This window comes from Pleurodeles waltl, chromosome 6 (assembly GCF_031143425.1).
Source record: "Pleurodeles waltl isolate 20211129_DDA chromosome 6, aPleWal1.hap1.20221129, whole genome shotgun sequence".
NCBI lineage: Eukaryota > Metazoa > Chordata > Amphibia > Caudata > Salamandridae > Pleurodeles > Pleurodeles waltl.
This window is the reverse complement of record NC_090445.1, coordinates 1,081,816,778-1,081,841,799: the sequence shown is the minus strand read 5'-3', so window position 1 is coordinate 1,081,841,799 and position 25,022 is coordinate 1,081,816,778. Positions and strand designations below refer to the sequence as shown.

The 25,022-nt window shown below is 46.2% G+C and overlaps 1 protein-coding gene across 17 annotated transcripts in view; it reads left to right on the top strand.

Moving 5' to 3' along the window:
• Window positions 1-25,022, top strand: part of UBR4 (ubiquitin protein ligase E3 component n-recognin 4) — a 1,862,787-nt gene that overhangs the window by 217,545 nt on the left and 1,620,220 nt on the right. For all 17 annotated transcript variants that reach the window (XM_069240131.1, XM_069240143.1, XM_069240141.1 and 14 more), the window contains exons 16-17: window positions 15,752-15,911; window positions 16,579-16,664. In XM_069240131.1, coding sequence (XP_069096232.1) covers window positions 15,752-15,911; window positions 16,579-16,664 — 246 coding nt within the window. The remainder of the gene's footprint in view (window positions 1-15,751; window positions 15,912-16,578; window positions 16,665-25,022) is intronic.

Sequence of the window (25,022 nt, the reverse complement as noted above, 5' to 3'; positions counted from 1 at the left end):
TAGACACTGTTATGCAAGCAAATGGAAAAGGTTTGTTTGCTACTGCCATCAGAATCAAATCCAACCAATACACGCATCTCCAAAGGATGTAGTGGGCTACTTACTACACTTACAAAAATCGAACCTGGCCTTCTCTTCCATTAAGATACACCTCTCAGCAATATCTGCATACCTGCAGAGTACCCATTCAACTTCACTGTTTAGGATACCTGTCATTAAAGCGTTTATGGAAGGCCTCAAAAGAATTATACCACCACGGACACCACCCGTTCCTTCATGGAACCTTAACATCGTCTTAACAAGGCTCATGGGTCCACCCTTTGAACCTATGCATTCTTGCGAAATACAATTCCTAACCTGGAAAGTTGCATTTCTCATCGCCATCACATCTCTAAGAAGAGTAAGTGAGATTCAGGCGTTTACAATACAAGAACCTTTTATCCAACTACACAAAAATAAGGTAGTCCTAAGGACTAATCCTAAATTTTTACCGAAGGTTATTTCACCATTCCACCTAAATCAAACGGTGGAACTACCAGTATTCTTCCCACAGCCAGATTCCGTAGCTGAGAGGGCACTACATACATTAGATGTCAAAAGAGCATTAATGTACTACATTGACAGAACAAAGAACATCAGGAAAACTAAACAGCTATTTATTGCATTCCAAAAACCTCATGCAGGAAACCCAATATCAAAACAAGGTATAGCCAGATGGATAGTTAAGTGCATCCAAATCTGCTACCTTAAAGCAAAACGACAGCTGCCCATTACACCAAGGGCACACTCAACCAGAAAGAAAGGTGCCACCATGGCCTTCCTAGGAAATATTCCAATGCACGAAATATGTAAGGCAGCCACATGGTCTACGCCTCACACATTCACCAAGCACTACTGTGTAGATGTGTTATCTGCACAACAAGCCACAGTAGGTCAAGCCGTGCTAAAAACCTTATTTCAAACCACTTCCACTCCTACAGGCTAAACCACCGCTTTTGGGGAGCTAACTGCTTACTAGTCTATGCAAAACATGTGTATCTCCAGCGACAGATGCCATCGAACTGAAAATGTCACTTACCCAGTGTACATCTGTTCGTGGCATCAGTCGCTGAAGATTCACATGTGCCCACCCGCCTCCCCGGGAGCCTGTAGCAGTCCGGAAGTTAACTTAAGCTTTGTACATTTGTAAATATATTATTTAAACCTTAAATAGGTACATACTTAGTCACTCCATTGCATGGGCACTATTACTACAACACAACTCCTACCTCACCCTCTGCGGGGAAAACAATCGAAGATGGAGTCGACGCCCATGCGCAATGGAGACAAAAGGAGGAGTCACTCGGTCCCGTGACTCGAAAGACTTCTTCGAAGAAAAACAACTTGTAACACTCCGACCCAACACCAGATGGCGAGCTATGCAAAACATGTGAATCTTCAGCGACTGATGCCACGAACAGATGTACACTGGGTAAGTGACATTTTCAATTTAGGGGCTCCCCAGAACCTAGGAACTCAGATTCCTGCAACCTAAGAAGAGGACTGCTAAGCTGAAAAACCCTGCAGAGAAGACTGAGACACCAACTGCTTTGGCCCCAGCTCTACCGGCCTGTCTCCCCACTTCTAATCACACTGCTCCAGCGACGCTTTCCACAGGGACCAGCGACCTCTGAAGCCTCAGAGGACTTCCTTGCATCTAGAAGGACCAAGAACTCCCGAGGACAGCGGCTCTGTTCACCAAAGACTGCAACTTTGCAACAAAGAAGCAACTTTGAAACAACACGAGTTTCCCGCCGGAAGCGTGAGACTTGGCACTCTGCACCCGACGCCCCCGGCTCGACTTGTGGAGAACAATCATTTCAGGGAGGACTCCCCGGCGACTGCAAGACCGTGAGGAGCCAGAGTTGACTCCCCTGAGCCCCCACCGCGACGCCTGCAGAGGGAATACCGAGGCTCCCCCTGACTGCGACTGCCTGCTTCAAAGACCCGACACCTGGTAAAGGCACTGCATCCGTAACCCCCAGGACCTGAAGGATCCGACCTCCAGTGCAGAAGCGACCCCCAGGTGGCCCTCTCCCTTGCCCAGGTGGTGGCTACCCCGAGGAGCCCCCCCCCTTGCCTGCCTGCATCGCTGAAGAGACCCCTTGGTCTCACATTGCTTTCTACTACAAACCCAACACTTGTTTGCACACTGCACCCGGCTGCCCCCATGCCGCTGAGGGTGTACTTTCTGTGTGGACTTGTGTCCCCCCCCCCCCCCCCCCCCCCCGGTGCCCTACAAAACCCCCCTGGTCTGCCCTCCGAAGACGCAGGTACTTACCTGCTGGCAGACTGGAACCGGGGCACCCCCTTCTCCATTGAAGCCTATGCGTTTTGGGCACCACTTTGACCTCTGCACCTGACCGGCTCTGAGCTGCTGGTGTGGTAACTTTGGGGTTGCTCTGAACCCCCAACGGTGGGCTACCTTGGACCCAAACTTGAAACCCATAGGTGGTTTACTTACCTGCAAAAACTAACAAACTCTTACTCCCCCCAGGAGCTGTTGAAAATTGCACTGTCTAGTTTTAAAATAGCTATATGTCATTTATGTGAAAACTGTATATGCTATTTTGCTAATTCAAAGTTCCTAAAGTACCTACCTGCAATACCTTTCATTTGAAGTATTACATGTAAATCTCGAACCTGTGGTTCTTAAAATAAAATAAGAAAATATATTTTTCTATACAAAAACCTATTGGCCTGGAATTGTCTGAGTGTGTGTTCCTCATTTATTGCTTGTGTGTGTACAACAAATGCTTAACACTACCCTCTGATAAGCCTACTGCTCGACCACACTACCACAAAATAGAGCATTAGAATTATCTCTTCTTGCCACTATCTTACCTCTAAGGGGAACCCTTGGACTCTGTGCATGCTATTCCTTACTTTGAAATAGCACATACAGAGCCAACTTCCTACACCTCTTTTAATCAATTTGGACATTAGAGTCTTGGCTTCCAAAAAAATAGCTGTCTTTCTTGGTGCAATTACGTTTAATCCTTAAGATTTGCACAAAATGTAAATTGTCCCTTAAATTCCTTTGATGACTATTATATCTGAGTATTTCTGGCTGTGGGATTAGTATGTAGGTCTACATACAGCTCACCCCATCAACTGAAATTTGTAAATCTAAAACAAATTAATGGGTGTCATACTCAAGGGTAAATTTTAAGTTTGTATTTTGATTATTAATCCATTTGTGAAACCATAGTAAGTCATTTACTGGAGCATGCCAAATAAAGATGTCATCTATATACCGAAGCCATTTTGTGATGTAATTACCATAGGGATTGCCCTCCTTATAGATGATATACTCTTCAAAATTGGCCACATACAGATTTGCAATATCAGGAGCAAAAATAGGTCCATCGCTACTCCCTTTGTGCAAAGATCTCATCATTGAATAGAAAGTAATTGTATTCCAGTGCAATCTGAGCACAACTTGTGATAAAATCAGTGGGGACCCCGAGGTCTTGGTCTAGTAATTACCTCAAGTGCCTCACCTTGTGAAATATTGGTGTACACATTTTCTGTAACCATCGTAACCAAGATGTGAACCTCAGGATTAAAAGGAGCCCCTTCTATTTGAGTGTTAAGACTGCCTTGTGTATGGCTTGGTTAGAGGTGCTAGCAGTTTGATGAAAAAATCAACAAATTCTGCAAGTGGTTAAACAGACTGGCAGGCAGCTACGATGGGTCTTACTTGTGGCTTCTTTGTATCTTTGTGGATTTGGGGTAAAATAAAAAGCTGGTATGGCAAAATCATCCTTATTAAGGTAGTCCTATTCCATTTTGCTTAATCACCCACCATGCAGACCCTTATTGGTCACTTCACGAATTTTCACTTCTGATGGATGGTGTAGGATCTTTCTTTAATTTGTTGTAAAGTGAAGGATTATGTAGTTGTCTTAACTTCCTGTTAATAATCTGTTCTATCTTGAATAACAATGCTTCCTCCTTTATCAGCAGGATTGATAACTATATTTTTCTATTGTTGGCTAGGGAGGATAAAGCTTCATTTTGAGCACTAGTAAAGTTGGACTGCACATATTAATGTTCCTTGAATGCTTTATATACCTCAAACAGAACTGCATTCTCAAATGTTATGATTTCCTTTGGCATCAAGTTAATCGGAGCAAAAAATAGAGGCACATTGCAAGCTTGTGATACTTTCTGGACTTGTGGGTTTTTGGTAAACCAAAATTTGTCTCAAGGTCCTACGAAATGTATTTAACTCTATTTGAGTAAAAAAGGGTCATTCCTATGAGTTGGCACAAAGGATAGACTAGTACGAAGACTTTCAATTTCCTTAGAACTTAACTAATGTGAGGACAAGTTGAAAATCAGTACCTCCTCCAAACTAGGGGTATGTGCCATATTGTCTACCACTCATAATATTGATTCCTGGTTTGTCTGAACCCTGGGGTGTATTGGTTCCTGACCCACCCCCACCTGAAGTTCCTTACCGTTCCACGTGCTGGTCTCTGGCCCTTTTATAAAAAAGTTTGTCTAGAGGTGGAGGGTTCAGTATTACAACTTGTGTTAGGGAGGCCTGCAGTTAAAACAGTAGTCACTTTCAGAAATCACTAGTAGGATCTGAGAAAGTAACAATATGTTTCAGAGTACCACCAGTATTTACTGTACCATGTTGGTAAAAATCTTTGTTCAAATATGTATATGTGCGCTCCTTACTATAGCCCCTGATGTCTTTTTGTAACCTATCTGTTTTCTTCAGGATATTAGTTCTTTCAAAATCAGAAATGGTAGCTTCTACCTTTTTTTAAGAGTTTCCTTAGCATTGGTTATAGTTTGATCCTCTGATCACTTTATTTTTTTTCTAGCTATGCAGTCTTTTAATCCTTTCTATATGTTTTAGAGCTATTTCTATGTTAAGGACCATCCAACTTCTTGAGCATTTATTAGAAATGAAACTGAACCCATTTTAAATTCCTCATCATACACAAAAATAATCTGAGTATTCCGTACTTGTAATCCTACCGGGATGATATTTGCATTTAAACAATCTGTTAAACTTGGTGTGTAGCTCAGTCCTTACCAATTTCTTATGCAATTGTTTCTAGTTGGGCCAAAGTGGAATCCAGTGGTGTGGGTAAAATTGATGCTCTCTGTTGTCCCAAAAGAGACAGGCCGCTGGCTATTCTAGCAATCTAATCATCACTGTAAAATGTTTCTTGCTCAGATTTATCCAGTTATCAATTCACAAGGTGCACTTAACAAAAATGTTTACAAAAATGGATACCCAGAAGGCAGGATTACCTACACCAGGGGACCTGGATGCAGAGGGGAGAAGGGACTTTCACTGAAGTTAGTGGAAACCTCTGATTATCCAGCTGCTGTCACGACCCATGGATTCTGGATGTGGAGGACCTGAAAATGAAGGGGACAGTCTAGCCATCCTCCTAGAGGTGAAGTTCCTACAAGTCGGTGGAGGAAGAAGTCCAGCTGTGGGGTCCAGGAGCTGCAGAAGATGTCACCTCCAAGTTGCCCCTCGCCAGATTGCAGGATGGTCTGTGACCAGCAAGGCCACCCGCAAGCACTTGAAAATGCAAGCAGCAGCTGAAGATGTATTAGCAACGTTCTGGAGACCAGCAAGGTCCAGAGGACTCTACTGTTGAGGGGGAGTCGGGGCTGGTCCTCAGCACGCAGGAAGGCTAGCAGAGGTCATTGGAAGGCTAGCAGAGGTCATTGGAGTCCCCACGAATGACCCACAGGCGATGGATACAGTGTCACAAGGAGGCCTCAGCAGCACAACAAAACAGAAGTCCCACATCGCAGGAGTTGCAGGACATGGGCTTATCTTTGACTTGCAGAGTGCTGGAGTCCTGGGCTTCTTGGTTCCTGTTGCTCTTGCAAAGGCTTGTTGACTCTTCATCCAGGAGATCAACAGTCGCGGTGCTCAGAGGTTCTAGTCCAGTTGCAGGGACCCACAGTCTCCCAAGTTGGTCGGAAGACAAGCAGGACCCAAAGAAGGCCACAGACATACCACCTGTGATGCAGAGCCTTTCGATGTACGTGGGACAGCAAACTCCACCAGCTGCTCAATGTTGTCTTGAGGTGCCTGCGGATGCAGGGGAGCGACTCCTTCACACCAAGATATACCTTTGTGCTTACAGGTGCAGACACAATCCTTGTGATCCTGATGGATGCACATCCTTGGATGTTGTGGAAATCTTGCAGGATCCAGAGAAACTATGTTGGAATGGAGCCTTCCTACCAGAAGCATACTTGTTTCGGTTCCAAACAGACCAGGAGCGGTTCCAGAGGCCACAAGCAGAAGATGGTTTGCAGAGTTCCTTGGAGAGTCTGGCTCGATGAATCTGAGGACCCACCCCCGGGGGAGCTCTTAAAAGAGGTTGGTCACTCACTGAAGTGACCCACCTATCGGGGGTGTCATCTACCTGGCCTAACCAATCAGATGTTCCCAGGGGCCTCTACCCATCTTGTTTCCAACATCGCAGAAAGTCAAGTGGCCACCTGGCAGAGCTCTGTGCACCTCCCTAGAAGAGGAGCTGGATTAGATTGGGGAGGGAGAGGAGTTTACTCCCCTGTCCTTTTTACAGTTTTCATCCCAGAGAGGGAACCAGGGGTCCCTTAACTGGTGTAAACAGGATTACTCAAGGAGGGCACCAAATGTGTCCTTCAAAGCAGTCTGGTGGTGCTCAGAGGCCACCCCAGCCCTTAGACGCCTAATACAATGGGGAGGAGGTGGTCACACCCCTCCCTTGCAGAAAATCCTTTGTTCTGCCTGAGCCAGGCTCACCAGCAGGAAGGCAGAACAGTGTCTGGGTCAGCGGCATGTAAGGCTGTACAGGCAGAATTGGGGGATTCTCTAATGAACCCCCTGCGTACAGGGGATCATGCAACTAGCACTAGAATCTAGGTTTGGAGAAGCCATTATGTATTTGGACCACTTGTGTTGGCTAGTATCAGTACATATATTAAGATGACTTCCCTGCACTCACAAAGCCCAGCCAATGGAGTCTGGGCTCTGGAGGGGTTCCCTGCTCATGCAAGAATACTCCCACACTTGGAGTCATGCACCTTGCCCTTGGGCTGATGGACATACCAGAGGGGTCACTTACAGTGCCTAAGTGCAGGGACCAGGATATAAGGTAAGCCTTATATCTTAAGTTAAAGGTGCATGCACCATTTCACGCAGGCTGCAATGGCAGGCCTGCAGATACAGTTTGCTTTGGCTCCCATGGGTGGCATAATACATGATTTTAGGAAGATGGCCTGGTGTGTGCTGGGCACCTAAGGTATGTACACCTTATACCAGGTCCAGTTATGCCCTATTAGTGTTGTGTAGTTAGTATCTAGAAGCCATGCTCTCTAGGAGACATGCAAAGCTCATGCAGTACCACTGTAGTCACACAGTGCTTACACACATGAAAGAAAACAGTGTTACAAAAATAAAGTTACTTTATTATAGTGACACAAGTACCAAAAAGTACTAGAGGGCAACCCTCCAATAGGAGATAAGTAACACACTATATATGTACACTAATAACCAGAAATAGGCATAAAAAGTGATAGAAAACTGTACAATACCAAATAGGCACTAGTGAGCCTAGGAGGAGCCCATACCCTATACCTAAAAAAAAAAATGGAATGCGAATGCAGGACCCCCACCTAGGTAAGTGTGATGTGAGGAGGGGAACTGGAGGAACTATGAAACTCCAAAGGTAAGTACTCCAGTGGCCCCAGCGACCAGGAAGAAAGGAGTAAGATACTGGATTTTCCCCAAATCACTCAAAAGTAAGAAAAAGAAGATAATGCAACACCCAGACAAGACTACAAGGAACCAGCCGTGGATTCCTGAAGAGAAAGACCTGTGGAAGAAGGGGCCACTACCCACCCTGCTGTGGTTGGAGAAGTTGGTTGACGTAGGACAAAGACTGTCAGCAATCCAGCCCTGGAGTTGAAGAGTTCCTGGAGGATGCATGCATGCAGTCAACGTCCCACACCAGATGGATGATTGCAGTCAGTCAGTCTGTCAGTGGTGTGGAAAAGCCACCAACAAGCCTTGGCAAAGGCAGAAGTCGTGGTGAAGCAAAAAGTAGAGCTGCCGGGGATCAGCAAGGTCCAGGAGGACTCCACCCACAGGAGGAGGTGGGGCCACAGAAGAAAAGGCAAAAGAAGGCCGCCCTCAAAGGAGACCCACTGGAAGAGGAACTAGGAGTCGCAGAGGAGCCCATGCAGCACAACTGGAGAAGGGTCACACGCTGAAGGAGTAGCACGCAGAGGGCTGTGCGTTGCAAGGAGTGGTGGGGGCTGGGACTACATGGCGCCTGAAGATCCCTTTGTGGAGATGCCAACAAGTCGCTGTGCACAGGGGTACTGTCCTGCAAAGAGACAAGGGCTTGCCGTCTCCCAAGTTGGACAGCTGGTAGAGAGGACCACCACCTGTGATGGGTAAGCAAGGGCTTACCTCCACCAAAGTTGTAAAGCTGGCAGAGAGGACCAAGAGGATTACTCTGGGCCACCACCTGTGATGCAGGATCCACGCAGCTCAGGATGAGAGGAGATCCATGCTGCTGGTCGTCGTTTCAGTTGGTGCCTGCAGATGCAGGGGAGTGACTTAACTCCAAGGGAGACTCCTCCTTGCTTCTTGTGCAGATGGAACACTTGCTGGTCTAAGAGGATGCACAGCTGGGGAAATGTTGCCGAAGCTGGAATGAGCCGTGGAAACAATGTTGCAAGCAGAGTCTTCGTCGAGACTACTCCTCCCAAGCCATGTAACACCTACTTCCAAAGACAGAGGGTATTACCCCCTCTCCTAAAGGAAATCCTTTGTTTTGCCATCCTGGGCTTCAGCTGTTTCAGCAGCAGGAAGGCAGAAACCTGTCAGAGGGATGGCAGCAGCTTGGGCTGCCTGGAAAACCCCAGAAGGCTGGTAGGAGCAATGCTGGGGGTCCTCTAAGGAGCCCCAGAGTGCATAGAATCCTATTTCCAATACTGGCAACAATATTGGGGTATGATTTCGACATGTTTGATACCAAACGTGCCTAGGTTGGGAGTTACCATTATGTAACTGGACATAGTTAGTGACCTATGTCCAGTACATGCATAAAATGGCGTCCCCACACTCACGAAGTCCGGGAACATGGAACTGGAGTTTGTGGGGGGCACCTCTGCTAGTGCAGGGGTTCCCTCACACACAGGTACTTGCACCTTGCTTTCTGGGCTAGGAGGGCCTACCATAGGGGTGACTTAGTGTCCTGGCCTGGGGCTAATTTGGCACTAGGGCACGTGGGAAATTAGACATTTGGGAGGCGAGTTACTCTATCAAGTTAGTCAAACCCCTAGGGTGAGCTACCTGAAGTGAACATGAAAGAAAGAATTCCACCATCTTGTGTGGTGACATTCGGGATTCTGGGACAGGATTATGCCCACTCCTTGCAGGAAGAGGTCAAATAGGGGGTGTAGTGGCCCGAGAGGTAAGTAGCCCATTGGTTACTTACTACCTTACACTCACCTTAATACCCTTAAATTTAATATTTAGGTGGCCCCCCTGACAGCATAAAAGCAAATGAAGTCAATACTTCGACTACTGGGAACTGAGAATGCAAGAAGGACCAAGAGAGCACGAACTGAGGACCTGCATCAAGGACTGGCACCAAACCTTGCTAGGCTGCTTGCACGTAAGCAATCACTGGGACAGACTTCACAAAGAGCTGGACAAACTGTTAGAGGAGAGGCCAGCACCTCAACGACTGGGGAAAGATCTTCCTTGGAGTAAAGGAGCTACTCGCCTGCATCTGCAGGCACTGAAAACAGCTGTCCATCCACCGTTTGCTAACCATCAGCTCCACTGAGGGAGCAGCCTGTCAGTAAGCGATAGCCAAGGTTCTAGGAGGTCAGCTGCATCTCCCCAGTGAGTTTCGAGAGACTGACTCCTCCAGGAGACCCACAGACCGGAGTAGTTGCAGCAGCCGAGGCTTGTTGTGTCTATTCCAGACACCAACACTGAGGAAGACCGACCTGCCCATTGAGGAACTGCAGGGACAGTGAGACCCATGTCAAGAGTGGGCCAACTGCCCTGTTTGCCCCTCTTCTGCAGAAGAAAGCAAACCATGAGAGCCTTTGTCAGTGTGACCCTGCCAGACACAAATTAGTGAACCGCTGATGTGTCTAGCCCCCAGAAACCCCCAGGACCTGAGCCCCCCTTTGGGTTTAACCAGACTGGCCCCTCAGTCCTCGCTTGCAGCCTCTTTTTACAGGTACCAATCCCCATTGACTGTAAGGGCTAATGTTTGAGGCTACTGCAGCAAGAAGCACCTCTGCACCTGGGACAGACAGAAGTGACGTGTTGATTCATTCTCGGACCTTGGTCCCTACTTATCTTAAGTCCTGAAGAACAGTCCAGGAAGTCTGTTGTAGGTGACCCTATGCAGTGAATGTTTCTCCTTCAGGATAACATCGCCACGTTCGAGGCTCATGCCTTGGATCTGTCCTATTTCTGTTTTAGTGTAAAAACATAACTCTCAAAGTACTTACTTGATTCTGATGGTTTGTGTCTACAAAAACAGAAAAATCTGTTATCTTTATAAATTGGTTTCATATTTCTTCTTTGAGAGCGTCTTGCTTACTGACTCAGTGTGCGCAATAAATGCCTGGCACTCACTTTTAATTAGCATAAGATGTTCGACCACCCTACCAATATATCACCTGGGATTATTGAAGAAAGCCCTTGTTAATCAATGGGGGTGTCATCTGCACTATTTGCATAGTGTATCCCTATATGTGCACTAAATAAATGGCCAGCTTCCTACAATTGTGCACAATCCTTTGTTACAACTGTCTCCGCTGCAGTGGTATCTAGTAACAGTGCAACTTCATCCTCATGTATGGTGGCCTTTATTTGTGGTGGACCTGACTGATTGGTTTGTAAAGGAGCTATTTTGATTAACACTTCGAGCAAGGGGCGGCTAGTCACTGTCTGCTAGTACAGAATATACCTCTGGGGTAATAAGGAACATGACATTTTCAATCTTCTGTGTCAGTCACTGTTAGTTCTCCCTGGATCTGCTGTTGTAATTTCTGTAATCTGCCTAGAACTTCCTCTGCAGCCTTTGATGCCTGGTACAATATATTGTACCATGGTCTTATGATGATCAGGCAAGTGTTCTTTTTTTACATCCCAAAATATCCCTGGGGTTATCCCATCAACTTTTTTTACGTATATGTTAGTCTCCCCTCCCTCTTTCCTTTCTGTTACATTGTTGCTAGGTGATGAGGCACAATATTTAGCATTTTTTCACTTAGAAGTCTAGGTTACGCACTGATGTCTCATGTTGTGCTCTTCAAAATACATCTGGTCTCTTGTAAATGTTTCAAGTGTAGCTGAGGTCTTCGCTATGGAGATTGGATCTAACTGGCTACAATAATTGTATTTAGTTCCTTTTATTAGCACCCACCTCCTCTCAGTGTAAGCCTAGCACTTTTTTCATCTGTATCGTCCCATCCAAATGCTCTGATTTTATAGACGACCGCCAACAACAATAAAGAAAGTATGTTAATATTGGTTTGCAACTCATGTTTTTCTTGCAATGTTTTATACATTATTTTATTGAGGATCTGAAATCATATTTTTGCTATACGCTTGAGACTGTCATTCTGTATGCACCTCAAAAAATGTGTTGGTTTAGTGTTTTCTGTGCCTGGGGCCTAATATAAGTTACTTGAAGTGTGGTTAATCCTGCTATGAACTGGTTGTGCAGGTTTTTGGCTTTTTTTTATTACTGCTGTCTCATTTCTGTTTGTTCTATTAATCTAATATGCTGTGAAACATGATTGTAAATCTATTTTATGTGTAATTCTACTTCTTTGGCAGAAGTTGGTAAATCTTCTCCTTATCCATTCAGCCTTTGAATGCTCTTAATTTGTTGAGTTTGTCTACTGGAAATGAGTGTCTTGCGGTCAGGGGATGTGGAAGGACTGCGACTGGTGTTATTAGCCTTATATTCTGTAGCATAGTTGTGATATGATGTGGTCTTCTAAGTGTATTTCGGCATTCTTGGTTGATTATTCGTGGTGATGCTTGCCAATGTTTTTCTACTTATGCTAATGCCTTTTGTATTACTATATTACTGGACGAGTGTGCCGTTTCTACTTCAGTTAGGGCTTCATTAATAGGCTCTGAATCTAGTTATGTTTTGTCTTTTCCACCGCTGGTCTGTGGGTATAAGGCATATGTGGTCTGGTATTGAGGGTATATGGTGAGAGTATTGTAGGAAAGTACCATCTTGCCTGGCATGTTACCTCCATTTTTCACTGTATATATGTTGTTTTAGTTGAATGTGTCACTGGGACCCTGTTCTCCAGGGCCCCAGTGCTCATAAGTGTGCCTGAATGTGTTACCTGTGTAGTGAATAACTGTCTCACTGAGGCTCTGCTAATCAGAACCTCAGTGGTTATGCTCTCTCATTTCTTTCAAATTGTCACTAACAGGCTAGTGACCAATTTTACCAATTTACATTGGCTTACTGGAACACCCTTATAATTCCCTAGTATATGGTACTGAGGTACCCAGGGTATTGGGGTTCCAGGAGATCCCTATAGGCTGCAGCATTTCTTTTGCCACCCATAGGGAGTTCTGACAATTCTTACACAGGCCTGCCACTGCAGCCTGAGTGAAATAACGTCCACGTTATTTCACAGTCATTTTACACTGCACTTAAGTAACTTATAAGTCACCTATATGTCTAACCTTTACCTGGTAAAGGTTAGGTGCAAAGTTACTTAGTGTGAGGGCACCCTGGCACTAGCCAAGGTGCCCCCACATTGTTCAGAGCCAATTCCCTGAACTTTGTGAGTGCGGGGACACCATTACACGCGTGCACTACATATAGGTCACTACCTATATGTAGCTTCACAATGGTAACTCCGAATATGGCCATGTAACATGTCTAAGATCATGGAATTGCCCCCTCTATGCCATCCTGGCATTGTTGGTACAATTCCATGACCCCAGTGGTCTGTAGCACAGACCCTGGTACTGCCAAACTGCCTTTCCTGGGGTTTCACTGCAGCTGCTGCTGCTGCCAACCCCTCAGACAGGTTTCTGCCCCCCTGGGGTCAAGCCAGGCTTATCCCAGGATGGCAGAACAAAGGACTTCCTCTGAGAGAGGGTGTTACACCCTCTCCCTTTGGAAAATGGTGAGAAGGCAGGGGAGGAGTAGCCTCCCCCAGCCTCTGGAAATGCTTTCTTGGGCACAGATGTGCCCAATTCTGCATAAGCCAGTCTACACCGGTTCAGGGACCCCTTAGCCCTGCTCTGGCGCGAAACTGGACAAAGGAAAGGGGAGTGACCACTCCCCTGACCTGCACCTCCCCTGGGAGGTGTCCAGAGCTCCTCCAGTGTGCTCCAGACCTCTGCCATCTTGGAAACAGAGGTGCTGCTGGCACACTGGACTGCTCTGAGTGGCCAGTGCCACCAGGTGACGTCAGAGACTCCTTCTGATAGGCTCCTTCAGGTGTTAGTAGCCTATCCTCTCTCCTAGGTAGCCAAACCCTCTTTTCTGGCTATTTAGGGTCTCTGTCTCTGGGGAAACTTGAGATAACGCAGAGGAACTCGTCTGAGCTCTTGCATTCATCTCTCTCTTCACCTTCTACCAAGGAATCGACTGCTGACCGCGCTGGAAGCCTGCAAAACTGCAACATAGTAGCAAAGACGACTACTGCAACTCTGTAACGCTGATCCTGACGCCTTCTCGACTGTTTTCCTGTTGGTGCATGCTGTGGGGGTAGTCTGCCTCCTCTCTGCACTAGAAGCTCCGAAGAAATCTCCCGTGGGTCGACGGAATCTTCCCCCTGCAACCGCAGGCACCAAAAAGCTGCATTACCGGTCCCTTGGGTCTCCTCTCAGCACGACGAGCGAGGTCCCTCGAATCCAGCAACTCTGTCCAAGTGGTCCCCACAGTCCAGTGACTCTTCAGTCCAAGTTTGGTGGAGGTAAGTCCTTGCCTCACCTCGCTAGACTGCATTGCTGGGAACCGCAACTTTTGCAGCTACTCCGGCCTCCGTGCACTTCCGGCGGAAATCCTTTGTGCACAGTCCAGCCTGGGTCCACGGCACTCTAACCTGCATTGCACGACCTCCTAAGTTGTTCTCCGGCGACGTGGGACTCCTTTGTGTAACTTCGGGTGAGCACCGTTTCACGCATCCTCGTAGTGCCTGTTTCTGGCACTTCTCCGGGTGCTACCTGCTGCTAAGAGGGCTCCTTGTCTTGCTCGACGTCTCCTCTACCTCCTGGTCCAATTTGCGACCTCCTGGTCCCTCCTGGGCCACAGCAGCATCCAAAAACGCTAACCGCACGAATTGCAGCTAGCAAGGCTTGTTGGCGTTCTTTCGGCGGGAAAACACTTCTGCACGACTCTACAAGGCGAGAGGGACCCGTCCTCCAAAGGGGAAGTCTCTAGCCCTTTGCGTTCCTGCAGAAACCGCAGCTTCTTCTGTCCAGTGGAAGCTTCTTTGCACCCGCAGCTGGCATTTCCTGGGCATCTGCCCATCTCCGACTTGCTTGTGACTTTTGGACTTGGTCCCCTTGTTCCACAGGTACCCTAGATTGGAAATCCACAGTTGTTGCATTGTTGGTTTGTGTCTTTCCTGCATTATTCCTCTAACACGACTTCTTAGTCCTTAGGGGAACTTTAGTGCATTTTGCACTCACTTTTCAGGGTCTTGGGGAGGGTTATTTTTTCTAACTCTCACTATTTTCTAATAGTCCCAGCGACCCTCTACAAGGTCACATAGGTTTGGGGTCCATTCGTGGTTCGCATTCCACTTTTGGAGTATATGGTTTGTGTTGCCCCTATCCCTATGTTTCCCCATTGCATCCTATTGTAACTATACATTGTTTGCACTGTTTTCTAAGACTATACTGCATATTTTTGCTATTGTGTATATATATCTTGTGTATATTTCCTATCCTCTCACTGAGGGTACACTCTAAGATACTTTGGCATATTGTCATAAAAATAAAGTACCTTTATTTTTAGTATAACTGTGTATTGTGTTTTCTTATGATATTGTGCATATGACACTAAGTGGTACTGTAGTAGCTTCACACGTCTCCTAGTTCAGCCTGAGCTGCTCTGCTAAGCTACCATTATCTATCAGCCTAAGCTGCTAGACACCCTATACACTAATAAGGGATAACTGGGCCTGGTGCAAGATGCAAGTACCCCTTGGTACTCACTACAAGCCAGTCCAGCCTCTTACAAGTATCTCTAGGGATGTCTAAGCTTTTGAGTCATCTGGGCAGTGGCCCTTGCCACACTCCATTCTATACAATGTGAATTCATCTTTAAAGGACTATAAATCAATTGTCAATTATTTCACTCTTTCTGCAGATTACCCTGCAAAGGTACTTATGTTATAGTAGTGCGCAGTCTTTTGGAAAATACCCTAACTGTACTTGTAACCACCTTGCACATCGCAGCTTTAAGCTGACCTTATCCTCCCTTTATTAGAATTTTGTTATCGCAGACATCAACGAACCATAGCAGTGCCCACCCTTATTCTGAAATTGTTTTATGATTTCTTTACATGGTTGAGCCTAACAAGGACATTTCAGTGGAAGCTGCTGATATTCTACAGCTGATTGTACAGGTGGCTTGAAGTCAATGTAAATGTTCATATTGTTTAACATTGTCTTAAAGTAAGATTTTATTGTTCTGTCTTCCAGTTTTTAGGCCTTGCTTCCAGTATCCTTAACTTCATCACATCTTCGATGCTAAACTCGAGGAATAATTTCATTCGTAACTATCTTAGCGTGTCCCTGACGGAGCAGCACATGGCCACTTTGGCCAGTATTATCAAAGACGTTGATAAGGATGGCCTCAAAGGTAAGTTTGACATTATTTGTAAGGAGACAGCATTAGGATCATAGGCTTCTGCCCCCTACTTAGATCCTTTATATGGAATGAATGAGCAGTTAGTTGGCAATAATGCTAAACCTGTTGTGAATGCTATGATAACTGTGCAGGGACAGAAAGGAGGAATAACAATGTTACGTTAGGTTTTACAGTCTGAACTATTCAGACTCGGAGGTGGTAGGGACGAGTGTTTAAGGAGTCTGATCCTCTTGATAGGAGTAGGACAAAATCATGTCACAAACCTACATATGTATCAGTGTCCTGAAAATTAGAGGCAACTTGTCTGGAGAAATGCTTATGGCATGATCACTGGGACAACAAAGCTGCCCAGCTTGAAAAAGAGCTCTGAGGATAATTTGACGTGGGAAAGTACAAAAGATTGATGATTCAGATTAATTCTTCCTCTTAGGACAGCAACACTTAGAAGCAATAAAAAGCACATTCCTTTTGTGTTGCATTGTTCTGTGTACAACATTGCTGTTGTGTTTGATGGAATCCTGTAGTTTGGCTTGCAGAGATGCAGAGACAATAAATGATACAGATACTTACACAGAGTTTCACCAGATAGACTTGGGACTGTGCATCCCCGAACCTGTCTTTGATGACCCTCTGCGCCTTTTTCTCTCTTTGATTTTAGGCTCAGCCGATGAAGAATTTGCAGGTGCCTTGTATCATTTCAACCACTCCTTAGTGACATCTGACCTTCAATCACCAACATTGCAGGTGAGTTGAGTTGACCTCGGAAGCTGTCTGGAGAGATTTAGATGTCCAGGACCACCATAAACTTTGTTGATCTTGATTCAAGTCTCTCATTCCTCATGTATGGTTTCCTACAGAGTTCTTATCGGTAGACAACCGAAGTTTTATGTTTGTACTGTTATGGTATACCCAAGTATGGTTTGTGTTAGAGCAGACGTTACATAATTGTCCGATAGTATTTAATTTACACTCAGGTGAATTCAGTTTTTAACCTCTGATTACTTATGACGATATTTCCTTTTTTTATTGGAATATGTGAAACGCTTTACACCACTTTAGGATTGGTGCCCTTTCATTCACAGATAGATGGTTGTTGCCAAAATTGTGTGCTCCAGCTTAGGCTACACTGCACTAACTATTCTTCTATTAGGAAGAATGATGTCGCTGAAGATGCTCTGCTCACAATAAGAATGGAGGCCTCATCGAAAGGGGCATGTTAACAACTCATGGTAAGGGGTTTATATGGGAAGTATTGAGAGATCTAGGTAGATGGATGGGAAGTGTGTGTGTATATATGTTCAATGGCATGTGTAGCTGCAGATACACATGCTGTGCACTGTTCCTGCCATCTAGTGTTGGGCTCGGAGTGTTGCAAGTTGTTTTTCTTCGAAGAAGTCTTTTCGAGTCACGGGACCGAGTGACTCCTCCTTTTCGGCTCCATTGCGCCTGGGCATCTACTCCATTTTAGACTGTTTTCTTTCTGCCATCGGGTTCGGACGTGTTTCTTTTCACTCCGGTTGTTCGAGTCAGAAAAGTACTACAAACTCTCTAAATTCGTCGGTATAGTTTTTGATTGCGTACCGTCTATCATCGACACTTCGGTACCAGTGGATACAGATCTCTGCTTGCCCTTCGGTGCCACTCCAAGTTCCCTTACACGGACCAGCATCTAGTCTGTAACCAAGGTCTATCTCCAGACCACCGAGAGGATACTTGCGAGGCTACAGATCCTTCCGCTCTAAAAAGGCTCTACGAGACCGAAGAGCACGAAGGTTAGAAATGGCGTCGAAGCACTGAATACCTCGACGCAGGAGAGATGATCCACACCGCAGTCTCTGTTCGGGGGTCCGACGCCGAGCACAAGACCGATAACGACAGACTAATAACGGGCCAGCATGTGAGTACGCCTGCCCGACCCAGTCCAAGCCCAAACACGAGGCCCCTGGGACGCCACTGCCAGAAGGCGATGGCTCCACCGGTAAAAAAAAAAAAAATACCGGTGACCAAGCAACATCTTCGGCACTAACAAAAGGCCACACCACCGAAGCCTTTGAAATCGAGCCGAAGCACAGGCTCCGAAATGCTCACGCACCGACCCATCGAGTCGAAGCACTGAAAATCCCTCTCAGAGCAGAGGCCAATGTCTACTCCAGGCCTTTCGATCCAGAGGAAACCGGCTTCGGAGCAGAAAAGACACACATATACAGAGGAGCATGGACTTTCCAAGCAATTGAAAGAAAGCCATAGATTTGCGGAAGAACTTATGCAAATGGAGGAATTTGACGAAAAACAGGCCAGAATCCAAATTCCTAAAGACAGTGGCAAAATCCTCACTGCACCTCCTCTAAAAACAGAGGAAGCTGGCCTTTCAAGGACATTTGGACACTGACCAGCCACCGGCTAAAGTGCCAGAACCTAGGCAAATCTCCGCCTCCTCAGTTCACACATCACCAGTCTCCCCATTCTCCTCAACTAACTGCCTCTCAACTTTATACCCCCACTGCAGTCTCCAGCACAGTCACACCAGGATGAGACTGACCCATGGGACCTTGATGATGATCCCATTTCTGACAATAGTCCAGAGTGCTATCCGTCAAAGCCATCACCCCCCAGAGGATAGCACCTCATACACGCAGGTTCTAGCTAGGGCAGCGTCATATCATAACGTAGCCATGCACACAGAACCTCTTGAGGATGATTTTTTATTTAATACGTTGTCCTCAACTCACGCCACCTACCAGAGTCTACCCATGCTTCCTGGCATGTTAAAACATGCACATCAAATCTTTCAGGAACCAGTTAAAGCAAGAGCAATCACTCCTAGGGTAAAAAAAGAAATCTAAGCCGCCTCCTTCGGACCCAGCTTTTATTACCCAACAGCTACCCCCAGATTCCGTAGTGGTCAGCGCAGCAAGGAAGAGGGCTAACTCCCAGTCGTCTGGGGACGCACCGCCACCAGATAAAGAAAGTAAAAAAAATTGATGCTGCTGGTAAGAGTAGAATCACAAGCAGCTAATCAGTGGCGTATAGCCAATTACCAAGCGCTAATGGCCAGATACGACAGGGCCCACTAGGACGAGATGAAAGGTATTATCCAGCATCTCCCCAAAGATCAACAGAAAAGAGCCCAGCAAATAGTCGAGGAGGGGCAGGCAGTTACCAATAATGAGATCAGATCAGGTCAGCGTTCGACTCCGCAGACACAGCTGCAAGAACTATTAATACAGCTGTCACCATTAGACGACACGCATGGCTTAGGTCGTCAGGCTTTAAACCTGAAATCCAGCAAGCTGTTCTTAACATGCCTTTAAACGAACACCAACTGTTTGGCACACAGGTTGATAGACATTGAGCAAATGAAAAAGGACGCCAACACTGCCAAAGCTATAGGGGCGCTTTACTCCACTCAATAGAGGCTCATTTTGAAAGCCTCAATATAGGGGAGGCTTTAGACCCCAAACATCTGAGGCATCTACCTCACAATCAAACCCTGTTACCAGATACAATATCAGAGAGGAGGGGTTTCGGGGAACCCACAGAGGACAATTTCCCAGAACTAGAGGAAAATATCAGCCCTCAAAGCAAACCACACACACCAAACAGTGACTTGATCCACATCTTCCCTCACAACACTTCCCCTGTGGGAGGAAGACTGCAAAAGTTCCACATACACTGGTTACCTATCACAACAGACAATTGGGTCTTATCCATTATCCAACATGGTTACTGCATAGAGTTCGCACAATCCTCTCCAAATATACCTCCAAAACCACACACTCTCCTCCCAACACATTTCAATGTTGCAAACAGAGGTACAGTCATTATTACTCAAACAAGTCATAGAGGTTGTACGACATTATCAAAGAGGAACAGGAGTTTACTCCCTATATTTCCTCATTCCCAAAAGAGACGGAACATTGAGACCAATACTAGATCTCAGAACTCTCAATCTTTACATCCTATCGGAAAACTTTCACATGGTAACACTACAGGATGTAGTCAGATTGTTACAACAAGATTTTATGGCAACACTGCATCTAAAAGATGCGTATTTTCACATACCTATCCATCCAGCGCACAGAAAATATCTCAGGTTTGTAATACAAGGAAAACATTACCAGTTCAAAGTGTTACCTTTCGGGATAACAACAGCTCCCAGGGTATTTACAAAATGCCTTGCTGTAGTCGCAGCCTACATAAGAAGACAAACATATCCATGTCTTTCCATATCTCGACTGGCTAATAAAAGCCAACACTCAAACACAGTGCCAATACCATACACGTTTTGTAATAAACACCCTACACACACTAGGGTTCTCAAACTACAAAAAATCTCATACAACTAGCGCAGGTTCAACAGTATTTAGGAGCCACATTAAACACCTAAACAGCACTTGCAAGCCCAAGTCCACAAAGGGTACAATTGTTCCACAACATATTACCACGAATCCAGCCAAACCAACAGTACACAGTCAAATTTGTCATGAAACTGTTGGGCATGATGGCATCATGCATCGCCATTGTCCCCAATGTAAGACTTAACATGCTGCCCTTATACCAGTGCCTTGCAAGACAATGGTCACAGGCACATGGTCAACTTCAAGATCTAGTGTTGATAGACCGCCAAACACACATCTCGCTTCAGTGGTGGAATTCCACAAATTTAAACAAAGGGTGGCCATTTCAGGACCCTGTGCCTCACGCCATTCTTACAACAGATGCATCAATGATTGGATGGGGAACACACCTCAAGAATCCCAACATTCAGGGACAATGGGACAGCAAACACTTTCACATAAATTACTTAGAATTGCTAGCTGTATTCCTAGCACTAAAAGCCATTCAACCTCTTCTCGTTCAGGCATATTCTCATCAAAACAGACAATATGACGACAATGTACTTCCTGAACAAACAGGGAGGAACCCACTCATCACAACTTTGTCTTCTAGCACAAAAAATTTGTTATTGGGCAATTCACAACAATGTTCACCCTGTAGCACAATACATTCTAGAGATTCACAATCAATTAGCAGACGGTCTCAACCGGGATCATCAGCAAACACACAATTGGAAAATTCACCCCGAAGAATTCACAAGTACTTTCACCAATGGGGAACACCAGGCCTAGAACTATTCACCACCAGCCAGAACGTAGAATGCCAAAACTTCGCATCCAGGTTCCCACACCCTCTATCCAAGGGCAATGCTCTATGGATAAACTGGACAGGGATATTTGCTTATGCTTCCCCCCCATATGCTCATTTAGTTTCTGGTCCACAAACTGCGTCAAAATAAACTCAAACTCATACTTATAGCGCCAACGTGGGCACGTCAACCATGGTACACAACATTGTTAGACCTGTCACTAGTACCACACATCAAGCTACCAAACAGGCCGGCTCTGACATAAAACAAACAACTGATCAGGCACCCCAATCCAGCAATACTCAATCTAGCAATCTGGCTCCTGAAGTCTTAGAGTTTGTGTAGGAAGTTGGCTCTGTATGTACTATTTCAAAGTAAGAAATAGCATGCACAGAGTCCAAGGGTTCCCCTTAGTGGCAAAAAGAGATAATTCGAATGCTCTATTTTGTGGTAGTGTGGTCAAGCAGTAGGCTTATCAGAGGGTAGTGTTAAGCATTTGTTGTACACACACAGGCAATAAATGAGGAACACACACTCCGAGACAATTCCAGGCCAATAGGTTTTTGTATAGAAAAATATATTTTCTTAGCTTATTTTAAGAACCTCAGGTTCAAGATTTACAAACAATACTTTAAATGAAAGGTATTTCACTTAGGAACTTTAGGAACTTTGAATTAGCAAAATATCATATACAGTTTTCACACACATGGCAAATAGCTATTTTAAAACTGGACACAGTGCAATTTTCAACAGTTCCTGGGGGAGGTAAGTGTTTAGTGTTTGCAGGTAAGTAAACCACCTACGGGGTTCAAAGTTGGGTCCAAGGTAGCCCACCGTTGGGGGTTCAGGGCAACCCCAAAGTTACCACACCAGCAGCTCAGGGCCGGTCAGGTGCAGAGGTCAAAGTGGTGCCCAAAATGCATAGACGTCAATGGAGAAGGGGGGTGCCCAGGTTCCAGTCTGCCAGCAGGTAAGTACCTGCGTCTTCGGAGGGCAGACCAGGGTGGTTTTGTAGGGTACCGGGGGGGGGGGAGGGGACACAAGTCAGCACAAAAAGTACACCCTCAGCGGCACAGGGGCGGCCGGGTGCAGTGTGCAAACAGGCGTCGGGTTCGCAATAGATTTCAATGGGAGACCAAGGAGTTTCTTCAGCGATGCAGGTAAGGGGGGGGGCTCCTCGGGGTAGCCACCACCTGGGTAAGGGAGAGGGCCACCTGGGGGTCGCTCCTGCACTGGAGATCGGATCCTTGAGGTCCTGGGGGCTGCGGGTGCAGTGTCTTTACCAGGCGTCGGGTCTTTGAAGCAGGCAGTTGCAGTCGGGGAGCCTCGGGATTCCCTCTGCAGGCGTCGCTGTGGGGGCTCAGGGGGGTCAGCTCTGGCTACTCACGGTCTCAGTCACCGGGGAGTCCTCCCTGTAGTATTTGTTCTCCACAAGTCGAGCCGGGGGCGTCGAGTGCAAAGTCTCACGCTTCCGGCGGGAAACGTGTGTTCTTTCAAAGTTGCTTCTTTGTTGCAAAGTTGCAGTCTTTGTGGAACAGAGCCGCTATCCTCCGGAGTTCTTGGTCCTTCTAGATGCAGGGTAGTCCTCTGAGGCTTCAGAGGTCGCTGGACCCTGTGGAACGCGTCGCTGGAGCAGTGTCTTTAGAAGTGGGGAGACAGGGGCCAAAGCAGTTGGTGTCTCCTTTTTCAGCTCAGCAGTCCTTTGTCTTAGGTTGCAGGAATCTATCTTGCTGTGTTCTGGGAGCCCCTAAATACTTGAGTTAGTGGTGTGTTTAGGTCTGGGGGGATAGTAGCCAATGGCTACTAGCCCTGAGGGTGGCTACACCCTCTTTGTGCCTCCTCCCTGAGGGGAGGGGGGCACATCCCTAATCCTATTGGGGGAATCCTCCATCTGTAAGATGGAGGATTTCTAAAAGTCAGAGTCACCTCAGCTCAGGACACCTTAGGGGCTGTCCTGACTGGCCAATGACTCCTTGTTTTTCTCATTATCTCCTCCGGCCTTGCTGCCAAAAGTGGGGCCGTGGCCGGAGGGGGCGGGCAACTCCACTAGCCGGAGTGCCCTGGGGTGCTGTAACAAAGGGGGTGAGCCTTTGAGGCTCACCGCCAGATGTTACAGTTCCTGCAGGGGGAGCTGATAAGCACCTCCACCCAGTGCAGGCTTTGTTACTAGCCACAGAGTGACAAAGGCACTCTCCCCATGTGGCCAGCAACATGTCTGGTGTGTGGCAGGCTGCTAAAACTAGTCAGCCCACACTGGTAGTCGGTTAAGCTTTCAGGGGGCACCTCTAAGGTGCCCTCTGGGGTGTATGTTAGAATAAAATGTACACTGGCATCAGTGTGCATTTATTGTGCTGAGAAGTTCGTGCATGACAGACTCCCAGACCATATACTCTTATGGCTACCCTGCACTTACAATGTCTAAGGTTTTGCTTAGACACTGTAGGGGCATAGTGCTCATGCACTTATGCCCTCACCTATGGTATAGTGCACCCTGCCTTAGGACTGTAAGGCCTGCTAGAGGGGTGACTTATCTATACCTATAGGCAGTGTGAGGTTGGCATGGCACCCTGAGGGGGGGTGCCAAGTCGACTTAGTCTTTTTATCCCCACTAGCACACACGAGCTGGCAAGCAGTGTGTCTGTCCTGAGTGAGGGGTCCCCAGGGTGGCATAAGACACGCTGCAGCCCTTAGAGACCTTCCCTGGCATCGGGGCCCTTGGCGCCAGGGTTGTGCCAATTGTGGAAACAAAGGTACAGGTTAGGGAAAACACTGGTGTTGGGGCCTGGTTAGCAGGCCTCAGCACGCTTTCAAATCATAACTTGGCATCAGCAAAGGCAAAATGTCAGGGGGTAACCATGCCAAGGAGGCATTTCCTTACAGTTTGGATATCTACATCTTCTACCAGAATGTAGGGAAGTAATTAAACAAGCAAGAAAACCCACTACCAGGCAGTGCTATGCAAACAAATGGAAAAGGTTTGTCTTTTACTGCCAATCCAAACACAACACCTCTTTCCGCATCCATAAAAGACATTGTAGGTTACTTACTTAATCTATAAAAAGCAAATTTAGCTTTTTCATCCGTTAAAACACATCTCACAGCTATTTCAGCCTATTTACAAAATATACAAAGCCAGTTTCTATTTAGAGTCCCGGTCATCAAAGCCTTCATGGAAGGACTAGAACGTATCATACCTGGAAGAACACCACCAGTGCCTTCATGGAATCTCAATATTGTACTCACACGGCTCATGGGTCCACCATTTGAACCCATGCATTAGTGTCAGATTCAATATCTAACATGGAAAGTAGCATTCCTCATCGCAATCACTTCACTACGAAGAGTTAGTGAAATACAAGCATTCACTATTGAACAACCCTTTATACAAGTACACAAACAAAGTCGTACTTCGCACAATCCCAAAATTCTTACCTAAGGTGGTCTCTCCGTTTTCATATAAATCACAGTGGAACTTCGTCGTCTTCCCACAGCCAGACTCAGTAGCAGAGAGAGCGCTACATAAATTAGACATTAAAAGAGCTTTAATGTATTACATTGACAGGACAAAATCATTTAGAAAAACTAAACGGCTATTTGTCGCATTCCAAAAACCCCATACTGGTAATCCTATCTCAAAACCAGGAATAGCCAGATGGATAGTAAAGTGCATCCAAACTTTTTACCTAAAAGCAAAAAGACAGCTATTAGCAACACCAAAAGCACACTCCACCAGGAAGAAAGGGGCAACAATGGCATTTCTAGGGAATATACCAATGACAGAAATCTGTAAAGCAGCCACTTGGTCAACACACCATGTATTTATCAACCATTACTGTGTAGATGTGTTAGCAACACAACAGGCCACAGTAGGACAGGCTGTACTAAGAACACTATTTCACACAACTTCAACTCCTACAGGCTAACCACCGCTTATGGGAGGAGAACTGCTTTGTAGT